Source organism: Aquarana catesbeiana, linkage group LG11, assembly GCF_042186555.1.
Source record: "Aquarana catesbeiana isolate 2022-GZ linkage group LG11, ASM4218655v1, whole genome shotgun sequence".
In the NCBI taxonomy this organism is placed as follows: domain Eukaryota; kingdom Metazoa; phylum Chordata; class Amphibia; order Anura; family Ranidae; genus Aquarana; species Aquarana catesbeiana.
Window position 1 is genome coordinate 281,342,388 of NC_133334.1, and position 15,733 is coordinate 281,358,120.

The window sequence follows — 15,733 nt, forward strand, 5'->3', positions numbered from 1 at the left end:
GGGGAGATTGAGGTGTCACCGACCCGTCTCTCCATCTCATCCAATCAGAGAATGCTTTGCACTCATTGGGAAAATGCAAAGTGTTCTCTGATGGGTGCCCCGTGCCGAGCAAACAACCTTCTGTGTTCCCAATGCTGCAGGGCAACCGCTTGGCATGGGACCCGAAAGCTGGTGGAGATCCCTGAAATAGTGGTGCCTGTGATTTCCAGCTTTCATGGGGATCCCACAGTTACGGCACATAAGTACAACAACATTGATACAGGTGCACCAATATAACTTTGTAAAAATTGCCAAACCTAAACAGCGCAGCTTACATGGAGAAGATCACCAGAAGCCCTCATCAGATCCTGGGAGCTGAGATTTATTCTGGTTTTGGTCCAGTATGACAAGCTGAGTGGGACGGGTGGTTCTCTTTACAGCATAGGAAAGTTTCCAAACTGTGTATTTCTGGAACGCAAAAAAAAAAAAAAAAAGGTTTCTAGAAACTATTTGGATACGTAAGAGATTATTTTTGCCTTATGGATATTTTTCTTTAATAGATCTAGCTCATGGGAAAGCACCAGCTCTCCTGTTTAGAGTTCCACCCAAAAATGGAACTTCCGCTTTAAGTGATGGTGACCCCCCCTGACATGCCACATTTAGCGTGTCATTTTTTTGGGGGGCGGGGGTACCCTCTTTTTAGAGTCACCCAGCTCCCATTTCCTCCTCTGGCTCGGCGGTGCCGGAAGGAAGTTCACCTTCCCCCCCCCCCCCCCCCCGCAATCTTCTGGGACACGTCACAGGAGGTGCCTGGCCATTCGCAACGCGCAGCGCGTCTCGCGCATGTGCAGTGCGTGCCCGCCTGTGAAGCACCACAGCTAGAATGCTGGTGCTACGGAGAGGAGGGGGAGAGGAGCGGGGCTTCGTACGCCTGCATCGCTGGACCGTGGGACAGGTGAGTGTCCGATTATTAAGAGTCAGCAGCTACACTTTTTGTAGCTGCTGACTTTTATATGGGTGGAACTTAACTTTAAGGCAATGGAAGACAGAGGGGGCGCTATACTCGGCCCCAGAGTCAGGGAAGGCAGGAATGATTGAATAAGGTTGGCTAAAATATTTTCATTGGTTTTCAAGTTGTATCAATTCTCACCCATGCGTCCTCCACAGGTTACTGGGGGTTCCTGGTGCTGTGGCTGATTGACCTCAGTAGGGAATCGCAGGACAGGAAGTGTGGGGGAATATTCCCAATGGGGTCACAGACACAAGTAACAAGCCAACACAATTTAGAAACTTTACCCCAGTATATCCAAAACAATAAAAGCCAATTCAGACCATGGCGTTGTGGTGCGTTACTATAACGCATGTGCGTTACATCAAGTTGCATTAAAGTGATACTAAACACACGCTATGTAATGTCCATTCTCCCTTCTATTTCTGTATGGGGATGAAGGCGTTGTAATTATTTTAATTAAAAAAAACCCATCCAAGTCCCTTTTTCCTAATCAATATCCAGCTGTCACATGACCCGGCTCTCTCCCAGCCTGTCTGCAGGGAAACATAAGCAGGAGGAGCTCCTAGTCCTCTGCTGCTGGTCACATGTTAAAAAAAGGAAAAAAAAAACAAAAAAACTTTGGAACACAGAGTAAAAATATATAATTAATATCAATAAACTCCATTATTAATTGTCATACAAATATATTTTTTAAATCAAATCTTTATTATTTGTGGCAATAACATGGTGTGGGCGGATTTCTGCCAGTCACAGGTTGTGTCACGCCCCCTCCAGCCTGTGTCATAGAACAGGGAAGCGAAGCCTCCATCAATCCACATGTAATATCCCGCCCCCCATTGTGTTTAGCTGGTTAGTAGGCATGGAAGAGGAGGACGGAGGGAGTGGCCTGTCATTGTGTATACACCCATATGTGTGACTCTATAGTTACATGGGCTGCTCAGATGTGATAGGGAGGAAATGCTCAGCATAGAAATTTACTGAAAACTGAGCATGTGCAGAGCTGACAACATCGCTGTAAAACCCCTATTTGTATTGGGGGACATGAACAGAAGGGGGAGATAGAGAGCAGAATACAGAAAAGGAATCTCATAGTGATGAGTAAGGATGAAGCGCGTGGAATACACCATTTTATTCATCGTTTTTTATGATGGGGGTTTAGTGACACTTTAAGGCGCACCAGTCACAGGCAATGCACCATTAAAATAACACTATGCACCATTTTGGCAACTCATTGCACCAAAACGTATGGTAGTGCATTACCGGGTGTTGTGGTGCGTTGCAACGCATGTGTGTTAGAGCAGTTTTTCCAAATGAATGACTCCGCATGGCAGTAATGTACCATACTGAAAAGGTGTGAATGGGTTCTAAAAGAAGTAACTGGAATTAGGTATATGTAAAGGTCTAAAAAATTCTGCAGAGTTGCTTGGAAATGGTGGCTTAATAACTCCTGAATCCTGCGTTTACAAGGCCTCGCTCCATTTTTTTTCGAAGTCTCCGGCCTCGCTCCCAGGCTCTGGATTTATAGGAGTTTATCACCCGGTATAAATAAGTGTCTGGGCTGTACAATACATACAGCGCATACCTCTGCCTTTGTCTTGTTTAGGAATGAGGTAAATTCCCGGGACGCCTGTAACACGATCGTACCCCAACCATACATGGGGGGGGGCAGCAGCTGGTACTTACTGAGTCACTGGGGACTGGTAAAGTCAAGTTAATCCCCACACTTGTTCCCCTCCCATTCTGGACAGCTGGATAATCAGTTACCACACTAAGCGGGGGAGGCAGCTTTCACACCTGCCCGCCACTCCATCAAGGGTTAACGTCGCCAGGCCATAAATCCACTTCAGTTTGTGTTTTCCTGCTGGAAGGTTTTCCTGGTTGGGTTGGTCAGGAGAGGAACACAGACAGTCCATGTGCAGAAATATCAACCCACCTACACTTTCATCAGCCCACAGCAACCATCTCCCCGTCAATACTTTCTACCTTTAATGTTCTACTTCGTCCTCCATTACCTCCACCCACTAACTTAATCACAACCCAGGAGATTGCTAATCACTTCAAAAATAAGACTGATACAATTCCTCTTGAGATCTCCACTCTACAGATATCTCCCTCACTTTACACTCTTTGTCCTCCTGCACAATCAACACTCTTGTTTAACCCAGCTACTTTAGAGGGAGTCACAAAACTTTTTTCTAACGCTCACCTAACCTTCTGCCCCCTGGACCCAGTTCTATCTCAAATACTACGGTCACCCTCTGACTATCCTACACTCTTTAATCCATATCTTCAACCTCTCCCTCTCTACTGGCATCGTCCCCAACCCTCTAAAGCACAGGTGTCAAACACAAGGCCCGCGGGCCAAATCCAGCCCCCCAGACCATTTCATGTGGCCCTCGCACCTCTCCAGCAGCTGCAGGAGAGCTCCAGCCCTCCTCTGGTCCTCCTCAAGACCCCTACTTTCTGCTTTCAAGCAATGCATCCAGCTTCTTCCCAGCAGCAGAATAAGGAAAGGGGGTGCACTGTGATGTTAGGGAGAGTAGGGGACTCAACTTCTGATAGTGGAGTGGCTCTTGACATCTAATGTAAGGGGAGGAGATGCGCTGGACATCTAATATTACAGATACAACCGGCCCCTTTGAGGACAATCATAATGCTGATGCGGATAAGTGGAATACCGCGCCAATCCAATAAGTCAAAACAGCAGCCAACACTACAATACGACTAAAACTGTGCAAAATGACTAAATGTTAAAAGTGTAGCGCTAAAGTGAAAACAAACTATGTGTAGGGGTTTAGGACAGAGGGAGGTCAATATACATAATGCTGATGCGGCCCGCGATGAAATTGAGTTTGACACCCCTGCTCTAAAACATGCACTAGTCAGTCACTCCCATACCAAAAAAGGCCTCATTGGATGGACCCCACCAATCTTAACAACCTAGGACCCATATCCTTACTCCCTTTTTCCTCCAAACTCCTTGAATGTTTAGTCTACAACCAACCGAGCGACCACCTCATTGAGAATAACCTTATTGATCCCCTTCAGTCTGGATTTCGCTCCCAGCAACCCACAGAAACTGCTCTCCTAAAACTCACAAACGACTTACTAACTGAACTAAAACCAATGGTCATTATTCCGTACTCTTACTCTTGGACTTCTCTGCTGCCTTTGATACAGTTTATCACCTCCTCCTCCTCAAAAAACTAAATTTGCTTGGTGGCCATGGCTGCACTCTCCATTGGTTTGAATCTTACCTATCTCACTGCACCTTCAGTGTCACTTACAACTCCACTTCCTCCTCTCCAACTCCTCCTACCTTTGGGGTCCCCCAAGGGTCTGTCCTTGCACCTCTACTATTCTCGATCTACACGTCTTCCCTGGGTCAGCTGATAGCCTCCCATGGCTTCCACTACCATTTATATGCTGATGACACCCAAATCTATCTCTCTACCCCTCAACTCACCCCATCAGTCTCTTCACACATCACGGATTTACTAACAGGCATATCAGCCTGGATGTCACACCACTTCCTCAAACTGAATTTATCTAAAACCAAGCTCATATTTCCTCCCCCCCCCTCCCCTTGCCCCCTCCCCTGACTTCTCTGTCAAGATCAATGGCACAACTATCAGTCCGTCCCCACATGCCAGGGTGCTAGGGGTAACCTTAGACTCTGAACTGTCCTTTCAGGCTCACATCCAATCCCTGTCCAAATCATGCCGCCTCAACCTCCGCAACATCTCTAGAATTCGCCCCTTTTGTAGCTAATTACACCACCAAGCTTCTAATTCACTCCCTGGTCATCTCGCCTTAACTACTGCAACTCCCTCATTGGATTACCTTTACATAGACTATCCCCCCTTCAGTCCATAATGAATGCTGCTGCAAAACTCATCCACCTTACCAACCATTCAGTGTCCTCCACCCCTCTCTGCCAATCCCTCCTTTGGCCTCCATTCAGTGTCCTCCACCCCTCTCTGCCAATCCCTCCTTTGGCCTCCATTCAGTGTCCTACACCCCTCTCTGCCAATCCCTCCACTGACGTCCATTCAGTGTCCTCCACCCTTATCTGCCAATCCTTCCATTGGCTTCCACTCACCCAACGAAAAAAATTCAAAGTACTAACAATAATTTACAAAGCCATCCAAAACTCTTCCCTCAGCTACATCACTAACCTAGTCCCAAAATACCAACCAAGCCGCTCTCTTCGGTCATCCCAAGACCTCCCACTCTCTATCTGCCTTGTCACCTCCCATGCTCGCCTCCAGGATTTCTCCAGAGCTTCTCCCATCTTTTGGAACTCCTTATCCCAATCTGTCCGACTGTCCCCTAATATATCCATCTTTAGACAATCCCTGAAAACCCTTCTCTTTAAAGAAGCCTATCCTGCTTCTAACTAATACACTGTTTTACTTTCTCCATCAGCTCATCCCCCACGGTGATTACCTTTTGTATCAATTGACCCTTCCTCTTAGATTGTAAGCTCTAATTGTAATGTAACTGGAATGTCTGCCTTCATTTTGTTAAGCGCTGTGCAAATTGTTGGTGCTATATAAATCCTGTATAATAATAATAATCTCCTGTATCATGTCTGCAGTCTCTGATCATCTCTTGTATCATGTCTGCAGTCTCTGACCATCTCTTTTATCATGTCTGCAGTCTCTGACCATCTCCTGTATCATGTCTGCAGTCTCTGACCATCTCTTGTATCATGTCTGCAGTCTCTGACCATCACCTGTATCATGTCTGAAGTCTCTGACCATCTCTTGTATCATGTCTGCAGTCTCTGACCATCACCTGTATCATGTCTGCAGTCTCTGACCATCTCTTGTATCATGTCTGCAGTCTCTGACCATCTCTTGTATCATGTCTGCAGTCTCTGATCATCTCCTGTATCATGTCTGCAGTCTCTGACCATCTCTTGTATCATGTCTGCAGTCTCTGACAATCTCATGTATCATGTCTGCAGTCTCTGACCATCTCGTGTATCATGTCTGCAGTCTCTGACCATCTCGTGTATCATGTCTGCAGTCTCTGACCATCTCTTGTATCATGTCTGCAGTCTCTGACCATCTTGTGTATCATGTCTGCAGTCTCTGACCATCTCTTGTATTCTTGTATCATGTCTGCAGTCTCTGACCATCTCTTGTATCATGTATATAGTTTTTACTATATCTGTGTGTCTGCTGTCTCTGATTATTCTCTGAATTTTATGTGTGGCCCTTTGGTGATGTCGGGGCCACACTTGAGCCCCTGCCCCCAAATCAAGAAAGTTGATCACCCCTGAAGACATGAGCTGACTCAACCCTCCAGACTCCACCTATAAATAAAATATCAGTTGTGGGTGGACTGATGCTTTAAGTAGGAGTGATAACCAGATGACTGGAAGGAGCATTTACAAGTCTTTGTACGAAATAAAATGCTCCAAATCTGGTAAAATACGGGACAGCAAGACTGGAAAGATCTGTGAATAGTAAATGTTAGAAAGTCGATGTTCCCCTCCACTCTGTTATCATCATCAGTAGGGATTGAATGTTGGAATGACCGTCTGATGACAGGTTGGTGGATCAGATCCAACAGATGGACCTTCCTGCATTCCTGACCTCTCTGACTCGGCCATTTGGCTCTCTTGGCTGACAGCAGTGTAAATATCTGTATGGGGGACACATAATGACATGGACAGGGTGGGACATCAAAGGAAGACCTGCTACACCCAACTACAGCCAGCAGAGTGGGAGGGGTTAGAACCTCCATCGGGTTTTGTATCCATTTTCCCATTGAGAAGATTTAACCTCATTTTGGCCCCATTCACGCCTGAGCGTTTTATACTGTAGCTGGAAGCTCTCTATGGTGATGGTTCACATCTCCACTCCAAGTCACCTGAAGCTCAAAATTTTTTTGGAGCTACTTTCCTAGTTCCATTTGGCCAGATTGGTGCTTTTTGAAACTCTCCCCCCCCCCCCCCCCCCCATTGAAGTGCATGATTATGAGATTTATTGCACATTTTGTCATGCATTTATTTGCGCTTTTCTGCTTCAATGCAGAAAAAATAAAATAAAATAAATAATAATAAATAATTTCCCTAAAATAAATAAATACATTAACCCATAACGCTAACCCTGGTGTTTATTAATTTATTATTATTATTCATGTATTTGTTTGTTAAGGTTAACCCCTAGCCCTGGTGTTTATTTATTATGACTATTATTAATATTATTACTATTTATTTATATGTTTTGTTAGAGTTAGGCTTGGTTCACCTATATGCGAATTGCATGTATTTTTAGCTGCATGCGATTCGTATAACATGTGAACCAGACCGGCAAGCAATGGAGCCGTTGCACCCATGTCCAGGACAGCCACGGTCCGTTTTAAAACAAAAAGTAGACTGAGATTCTAGGTCCATTCAGGTGCAAATTCAAGTAAGAATTCGCAAATGAATCACACCTGAATCGGTGAACAATACTTCACGCAGCCGGACATGTGTGGACCTAGCCTTAGGGTTTAGGGTTAACCCCTAACCCTGGTGTGTATTTATTTATTATTATTATTATTATTATTATTATATATTAGTATAGTAGGGAGGGGTTGGAATATATACGTCATTTTCTCCAGGGGAGCCCTCCTGCAGTAGTTGAAGAGAACATCATGATTTGCATTATAAGCAATGTATGTAAAGCAGCCAGGAATCCTGCCATTGGTTGTCTGCATTACCTAAATCCATCCAATCAAAATGTTCCTTTTTAATTGTGTGTTCATGCACTGGGAAAATAAAAGGGGGGATAAATTGGGGAATCTGATCAATTATCCCTTAATAACGTTGATCAGGGTGACCCCCCATCATTGTGTCATTTATGTAAAGCTGAACGTGTAGAATTATTGGATTTGTAATGTTTCATCTGTTGTTGAGGTTGTTCCTGATATATCAGATCCGTGTACATCATGGACCTCAGTGCTGCTTCTGTTTGGCTTTGTTTAATCCACTTATTTGGCTGCAGCGTCCACCTGGGCTGCATTAAGGGAGGACTCCAGTCTGACTATAAAACTTTACACAGCACTTGGGAAGCCCATAATGTGCCCTGTAGTCACGTCTGGGACTCGTAACTCCACAACAGCTGCTGCGTCTTGCAATGCCAGAGCCAGGAGCAAGCCATCAATATTAGAGCAGTTTGGGGATTTTCTCTAGGGGAGCCCTCCAACCTCATGAGCTGGAGAAGAGAGATGACTTTTTAGTAAACCTGAGCAATGGCGTACAAATACATAAGCAAAGGTTAATGTCTATAAAACCACAGGCTGAAACCCCCAGTAGATCTAAAGATATATGATGAAACCCCCAGTAGATCTAAAGATATATGATGAAACCATCAGTAGATCTGAAGATATATGATGACACCCTCAGTAGATCTGAAGATATATGATGAAACCCTCAGTAGATCTGAAGATATATGATGAAACCCTCAGTAGATCTGAAGATATATGATGAAACCATCAGTAGATCTGAAGATATATGATGAAACCATCAGTAGATCTGAATATATATGATGAAACCATCAGTAGATCTGAATATATATGATGACACCATCAGTAGATCTGAAGATATATGATGAAACCATCAGTAGATCTGAAGATACATGATGAAACCATCAGTAGATCTGAAGATATATGATGACACCATCAGTAGATCTGAATATATATGATGACACCATCAGTAGATCTGAAGATATATGATGAAACCATGAGTAGATCTGAAGATATATGATGACACCCTCAGTAGTTCTGAAGATATATGATGAAACCCTCAGTAGATCTGAAGATATATGATGAAACCCTCAGTAGATCTGAAGATATATGATGAAACCCTCAGTAGATCTAAAGATATATGATGAAACCCTCAGTAGATCTGAAGATATATGATGAAACCCTCAGTAGATCTGAAGATATATGATGAAACCCTCAGTAGATCTGAAGATATATGATGAAACCCTCAGTAGATCTGAAGATATATGATGAAACCCTCAGTAGATCTGAAGATATATGATGAAACCCTCAGTAGATCTGAAGATATATGATGAAACCATCAGTAGATCTGAAGATATATGATGAAACCATCAGTAGATCTGAAGATATATGATGAAACCATCAGTAGATCTGAATATATATGATGACACCATCAGTAGATCTGAAGATATATGATGAAACCATCAGTAGATCTGAAGATATATGATGAAACCATCAGTAGATCTGAATATATATGATGACACCATCAGTAGATCTGAAGATATATGATGACACCATCAGTAGATCTGAAGATATATGATGAAACCATCAGTAGATCTGAATATATATGATGACACCATCAGTAGATCTGAAGATATATGATGAAACCATCAGTAGATCTGAAGATATATGATGAAACCATCAGTAGATCTGAATATATATGATGACACCATCAGTAGATCTGAAGATATATGATGACACCATCAGTAGATCTGAAGATATATGATGACACCCTCAGTAGTTCTGAAGATATATGATGAAACCCTCAGTAGATCTGAAGATATATGATGAAACCCTCAGTAGATCTGAAGATATATGATGAAACCCTCAGTAGATCTGAAGATATATGATGAAACCCTCAGTAGATCTGAAGATATATGATGAAACCCTCAGTAGATCTGAAGATATATGATGAAACCTTCAGTAGATCTGAAGATATATGATGAAACCCTCAGTAGATCTGAAGATATATGATGAAACCCTCAGTAGATCTGAAGATATATGATGAAACCCTCAGTAGATCTGAAGATATATGATGAAACCATCAGTAGATCTGAAGATATATGATGAAACCATCAGTAGATCTGAAGATATATGATGAAACCATCAGTAGATCTGAAGATATATGATGACACCATCAGTAGATCTGAAGATATATGATGAAACCATCAGTAGATCTGAAGATATATGATGAAACCATCAGTAGATCTGAATATATATGATGACACCATCAGTAGATCTGAAGATATATGATGAAACCATGAGTAGATCTGAAGATATATGATGACACCCTCAGTAGTTCTGAAGATATATGATGAAACCCTCAGTAGATCTGAAGATATATGATGAAACCCTCAGTAGATCTAAAGATATATGATGAAACCCTCAGTAGATGTGAAGATATATGATGAAACCCTCAGTAGATCTGAAGATATATGATGAAACCCTCAGTAGATCTGAAGATATATGATGAAACCCTCAGTAGATCTGAAGATATATGATGAAACCCTCAGTAGATCTGAAGATATATGATGAAACCATCAGTAGATCTGAAGATTAAGGCAAATAATGAGTTTCTCTTTAAAAGTCCAGCTTTTCCCTCTACCCCTTATACTCTAAATTAGAGACTAGCTTGGGCACGTCCAAACTAGGATCCAAACCCATGTGGGTAAGCCCACCAGGAAGCTGTCACCTAGGGGATTCCATGCCCCATAACCATACATATACAAGAGGCATGTACATGGGCGGAGCTTGAGGGGTTGCCATGGCGACCCAGCCCGTGCTCCGGGGGGCCCGTGCGGCCTCCCTGTCACACTAGGTTTTACACTGTGTTGCTTGGTAAAAGCACTTGCCGTATCACCCTGCATAGGTGATTCAGTAAGGGGCCCACCCAGGCCCATCTTAGGTCCTCTGAGTTTCCAATTGCACCTACACAGGGTGACGAGGCAGACCAATTCCTTCAGCGGCACACTCTCTGCTCAGAATCAGTCCTGACCCCCCACTTCCCCATTCAGCCCAGTACAGCGTTCCCAGGCTGGCCTTCTGAGTTTCCTTTTACAAGGCCACCGTTTCCTTGGCATGCAGTGGAAGTGGCGGGTGTTGGGGGGGGGGGGGGTCCAGGTCAACTGTTGCATCGGGCCCACAAGCTTCCCACATGTTACTGGTGAGGACATGTAGCCAGCTGCAGAATATTTCTAGGTGGAGCTGAGAAAACGTTACACGTTTGTTGCATCCCTAGGTTACAATCAACAGGCCTCCGGCCTAAATTGTCGTTGGCGTGGACCCCGCTCACAGAGGGAGCAATAAAGTAGACAGTTTCACCATAACATGCAGAAAGACTGAATATACCATATCACCCCGCTACCCCTGGCTGGTTTCGAAATAGGCCACTAGAAGCCCCACCAAGACCATGGGGGCCGATTTTAGGTTGTGGTGCTCTACGAGGTCCACACTCATTACCCTTATGTGACCAGTGGTATACTTCATTCCTCCGTTGAGGAATTTGGTAAATATGATGTATAACTATAACAGTTGGCCCCCGTTGGGCTATTGTACTTTCTTTTATATTTTGTAAAAGAGATTTGTTTATGGATGCATTTGTACTATCTGAACCTGTAAACTACTTTCTATCAAAACAAATAAAAAAACTATTTTGTAAAAAAAAAAAAAAGACCATGGGGGCCAGTCCCGACCTGAATCCTGCTTCTTTTATGCCAGAATGCTCTACTTCTGATGTACAGTAACTATTATATGTCTTTAGGGGAGGGCATCACCTAGTGGTCAAAAAAAAAAAGTCCTCCTAACACCCTCTTATAGATTGGCCCATGCAGGTGACAGCCTCCTGGCAGGCGTGCACACTTAGGTTTGGATCCTAGTTCCAGCTCATCACTGCTCTCAATCCTCTATATTGGTCAGTAAGGCCGCCTATTACATTAAAATACCAATAGGAAGACTTGGGGGGGTGGTTGGGGGTCAGGATGGTTGGGGCCAACTTTTACAGTAGAAGTTGAGATTTGCATGTAACTTCAGCTGTCTGTATACTTAAATCTACTCATCGCATCAACTAGCACCGAAGGAGCTGATAAATTTTTTCATTATATTCTCAGTATAAATCACCTAAATAGGAATCAGATTATGGCTTCTTATATCTCCTGGACACTCCAGTAGTGAGATACCCCTACAGAATGTATTGCCATTTTTCCTGCTCATCATAAAGCATGTGATGGCATCACACCCCTCTAACTTCAGGTGCTGCTTAGGTTCCCATCTCTAGTCCTGGTGGTTCACACAAAAGGGGGGTGCTTGCATGGAAACAACCCACCTGGCTTGATACATACAGTCAGGGGCAGGAAAAAGACCCAATCAATGCATAACAGCAAGACCCGATTGTACTTTGAATGAAGGCGGGGTTCTGTCCAGGCCACATCTCTGGTGCGTTTCACCCCACTGGGCGAAAGAGTAGAGGGGAGAGGAGCCAGGCTGAAGCCGCCTTCATTCATAGTCCTGTTGCTGTGTGGCAATCGGGTCTTTTTACTTACTTTGACTGTACAGAGAGATCTCTCCTGTGAAGTCTCTGAGGGATTATAAAAAAAAAACAAAAACACAAAAAGACCAAATATACCAGACTCCGTCCACAAACTGCACCGCACATCACTCCAGCATTGTGGGGTAAACAGGGCACATAGAAACCAAGCTGGCCGCCATACACCAGTAGAATTTTGCAGGACAATTTTAGTTTTTAGAACGCTTTGTGAATTTTCTAATGGTTAGGGGGGTCAAGTCAATGTACGTTTTCAACCGTAGCGATGAAATACATTTTAAAGGAGCAGGATGGAAACATTTTCTCAAACAAACAAAATTTTAACTGAATTCTATTCTGTTCCACCCTGAAGATGTGGCGTTGCTGCGAAACGTGTTAACTGTGAATATGTGAAGGATGCCTCGCCACACATTGTTATAGACATTGCTGTAAAGCCAAACAGTTATGTGATTATCTAAGCTGGTCCCGAATCTGGGTATTAATATGTATTTATTTATCTTTCATATATATATATATATATCTATATATAGATATATATAGATATATATATCTATATAGATATAGATATATTTGTATTTATGTTTGTATATTGTTTATAGACCCTTGGAAACATTGTTTTAACAAGATATAATAAATTATTTGTTTGTATACCAGTTCTGTTAGCCTCGGATTTAGTCCAACTTTGTGGAGTAACATTTTTTTAGTTTCTCTGCCATTTTGAGATCTAACTGAATGAGGGAAAATTGTACAGAAAAAAATCACACATATTGTAATGAAATCTGTTTAATACATCTGGGATTCCATCCAAATAGCAGTTGGAAGGGCTTTCGAAGTAAATGATTTGACTCAATGATGGCAGTGTATGGCCAGCCTAAGGGTCAGTGTGCCGCCAGAAGTTCTGGTGAGACAAATTCTTCCCGTTACACCTGTTCCAGTTGTCGTAAGATTAGAGTAGGCTCCCGCTCTGCACATGGTATGGAGGGAGTCTGGGAGCACCTGGCTACACTCAGTCTAAGAGGTTCATGTGGTCCCCTGGGTACCAGTGTTGTGACACCTGGTGGCTCCAGCAGCTGTTCTCTCAGCATATGGTGCCCCGTGTCCAGTCCTATACTGTACTTAATGCCATTAAGGCACCCGGCTAACCTGAGATTGCCACATCTCCTCAGATACTATGTGACAGTGCCAGTCATTGAAAGCATATTTACCAACTGGCTATACCCAGGTCAGTCGTTGGTTATGTACCTGCAATATACCCGACCTCAGGAAATTTCTCCTTCATTTTCTGCTAGATTCAGTTCTCTTCTCCTAGTAATCAAATCTGCTTCAGGCTGATATTTATAACCAGAAAATTAAGTGAATCTGTCTACAAACACTAGGGTCATGTCATGCAGCTGCTCCCTAATGAAAGCAGATACAGTATAAGCCCTACATGATGGAGACTAGAGCAGAGGTTCCCAACCTTACTGAGAGCAGGGCCTGTTAAATTCTTCCAAAACCTTCAATGCCCCAAAAGTAAAAAAAGAAGTTTATCCTCACACAATAAAAGTATGGGAATTGAAAATAGGTATTGAAATTCTGGAAGGTCCTGGTTGAGGCTAGGTGTTACTTTGGGGGATAGGGTTTCTGGTGAGGGTGAGGAGACTTGGTGGCACTGTTGGGGATGGGGTTTCTGGAGGTGGTTGGGATTCTTGGTGGCCTGTCGGGGATGAGGTTTCTGGAGGTGGTTGGGAGACTTGGTGGCCCTGTCGAAGATGAGGTTTCTGGAGGGGGTTAGAGGACTTGCTGGCAGTGTTGGGGATGAGGTTTCTGGAGGCGGTTGGGAGACTTGGTGGCCCTGTCGAAGATGAGGTTTCTGGAGGGGTTTAGGGGACTTGGTGGCTCTGTTTGGGATGAGAATTCTGGAGGTGGTTGGAGGACTTGGTGACTCTGTTGGGGATGTAGTTTCTGGAGGGAGTTAGGGGACTTGGTGGCTCTGTTTGGGATGAGAATTCTGGAGGTGGTTGGGGGACTTGGTGACTCTGTTGGGGATGAAGTTTCTGGAGGGAGTTAGGGGACTTGTTGTATTTGACTGATCCCTCTTTTCTACATTTCTTCTCCTGTAGGTCCTTGGCACGACGTCACAGGAAGAGCTTACACAAGATGTGCCCCTGCTTCATCCATGGAGACATCACATGGCTGGGGCACAGAGGTTTAGGAGAGCCTGGGTGATCCCTACTATCTCGGTGTCAGAGAATCTGAAAAATGTCCCCTCGCAGGTCGTACAGGTATGAAAAGTATGGGTGAGCTGTATGGGGGGGAACAGTATTAACTTGGGTCTGGTGCTGCACTAAAGACCAGACTTTATCAACCTTATTACCTACAGTCAGAGCAAGAATTCCCTTACATTGATTACTTTGTTATAAAAATGCCCCTTTCATTTGTTACACTGGTAGTAAGTGGGAAGAATACCCTTTACATTGGTTACACTGGGTGGGTCAGTAGGAAGTGTGCCCTTTGCATTAGGTACATTGGTGGTAAATGGGAACAATGCTCCCTTAATTAGGTACATTGGGGGTCAGTGGGAAGAATGCCCCTTACTGTACATTGAGTACTGTACATTTGTGGTGAGTGGGATTAATGCCCTTTACATCGGTTACATTGAGGGCAGTGGAAAGAATGCCCATTATATTGGTTACACTGGGAGTCACTGGGATGAATACCCCTTACATTGGTTGTACTGTAGGTCAGTGGGAAGCATGCCCATTATTGGTTGCATTGGGGGTCAGTGGGAAGCATGCCCAATACTGTACTGTGGCCTAATCAGTTGGATTAATGCCCCTTATATTGGTTACGCTGATGGTTAATGGGAAGTATGCACCTTACATTGGTTGTATTGGGGTGGTCAATGGGAAGAATGTCCCTTATATTAAGAAACAATAGAATAAATGCCCCTTGCATTTAGTGGGGAGGATGCAGCTTGCATTGCTTATATTGGTGGTCAGTGGAAAGAATGCCCCCTACGTTGGTTAGGTTGGGTGTCAGTGAGAGGAATGTCCCTTAAATTAAGAATCAATTGAACAAATGCCTCTAACACTGGTGATCAATGGGCAGAATGCCTCAGATATATTGGTTAAATTGGGTGTCAGTTGGAAGAATGTCCCTAACATTAGTTGCACTGGGGGTCAGTGGGAAGAATGCCCCTTACATTGGACACAATAGTGGTCAGTGGGAAGAATGCCCCTTACGTTGGTTACATTAGGTGTCAGTTGGAAGAATGTCCCTTATATTGAGGATCAGTAGAAGGAATGCTCCTTTCATTGGTTACATTGGGGGTCAGTGGGAAGAGTGCCCCTTAAATTAAGAATCAATTGAACAAATACCCCTAACAATGGTGAGGATGCCCCTATTATATTGGTTATATTGGTGGTCAGTGGGAAGAATGC

At 43.7% G+C, this 15,733-nt stretch overlaps 1 protein-coding gene across 1 annotated transcript in view; it reads left to right on the plus strand.

Moving 5' to 3' along the window:
* CDH15 (cadherin 15) overlaps positions 1 to 15,733 on the plus strand; it is an 87,348-nt gene that overhangs the window by 28,374 nt on the left and 43,241 nt on the right. Inside the window, exon 2 of the mRNA XM_073605943.1 lies at positions 14,414 to 14,575. Within this exon, the coding sequence (XP_073462044.1) occupies positions 14,414 to 14,575 (162 nt within the window). The remainder of the gene's footprint in view (positions 1 to 14,413; positions 14,576 to 15,733) is intronic.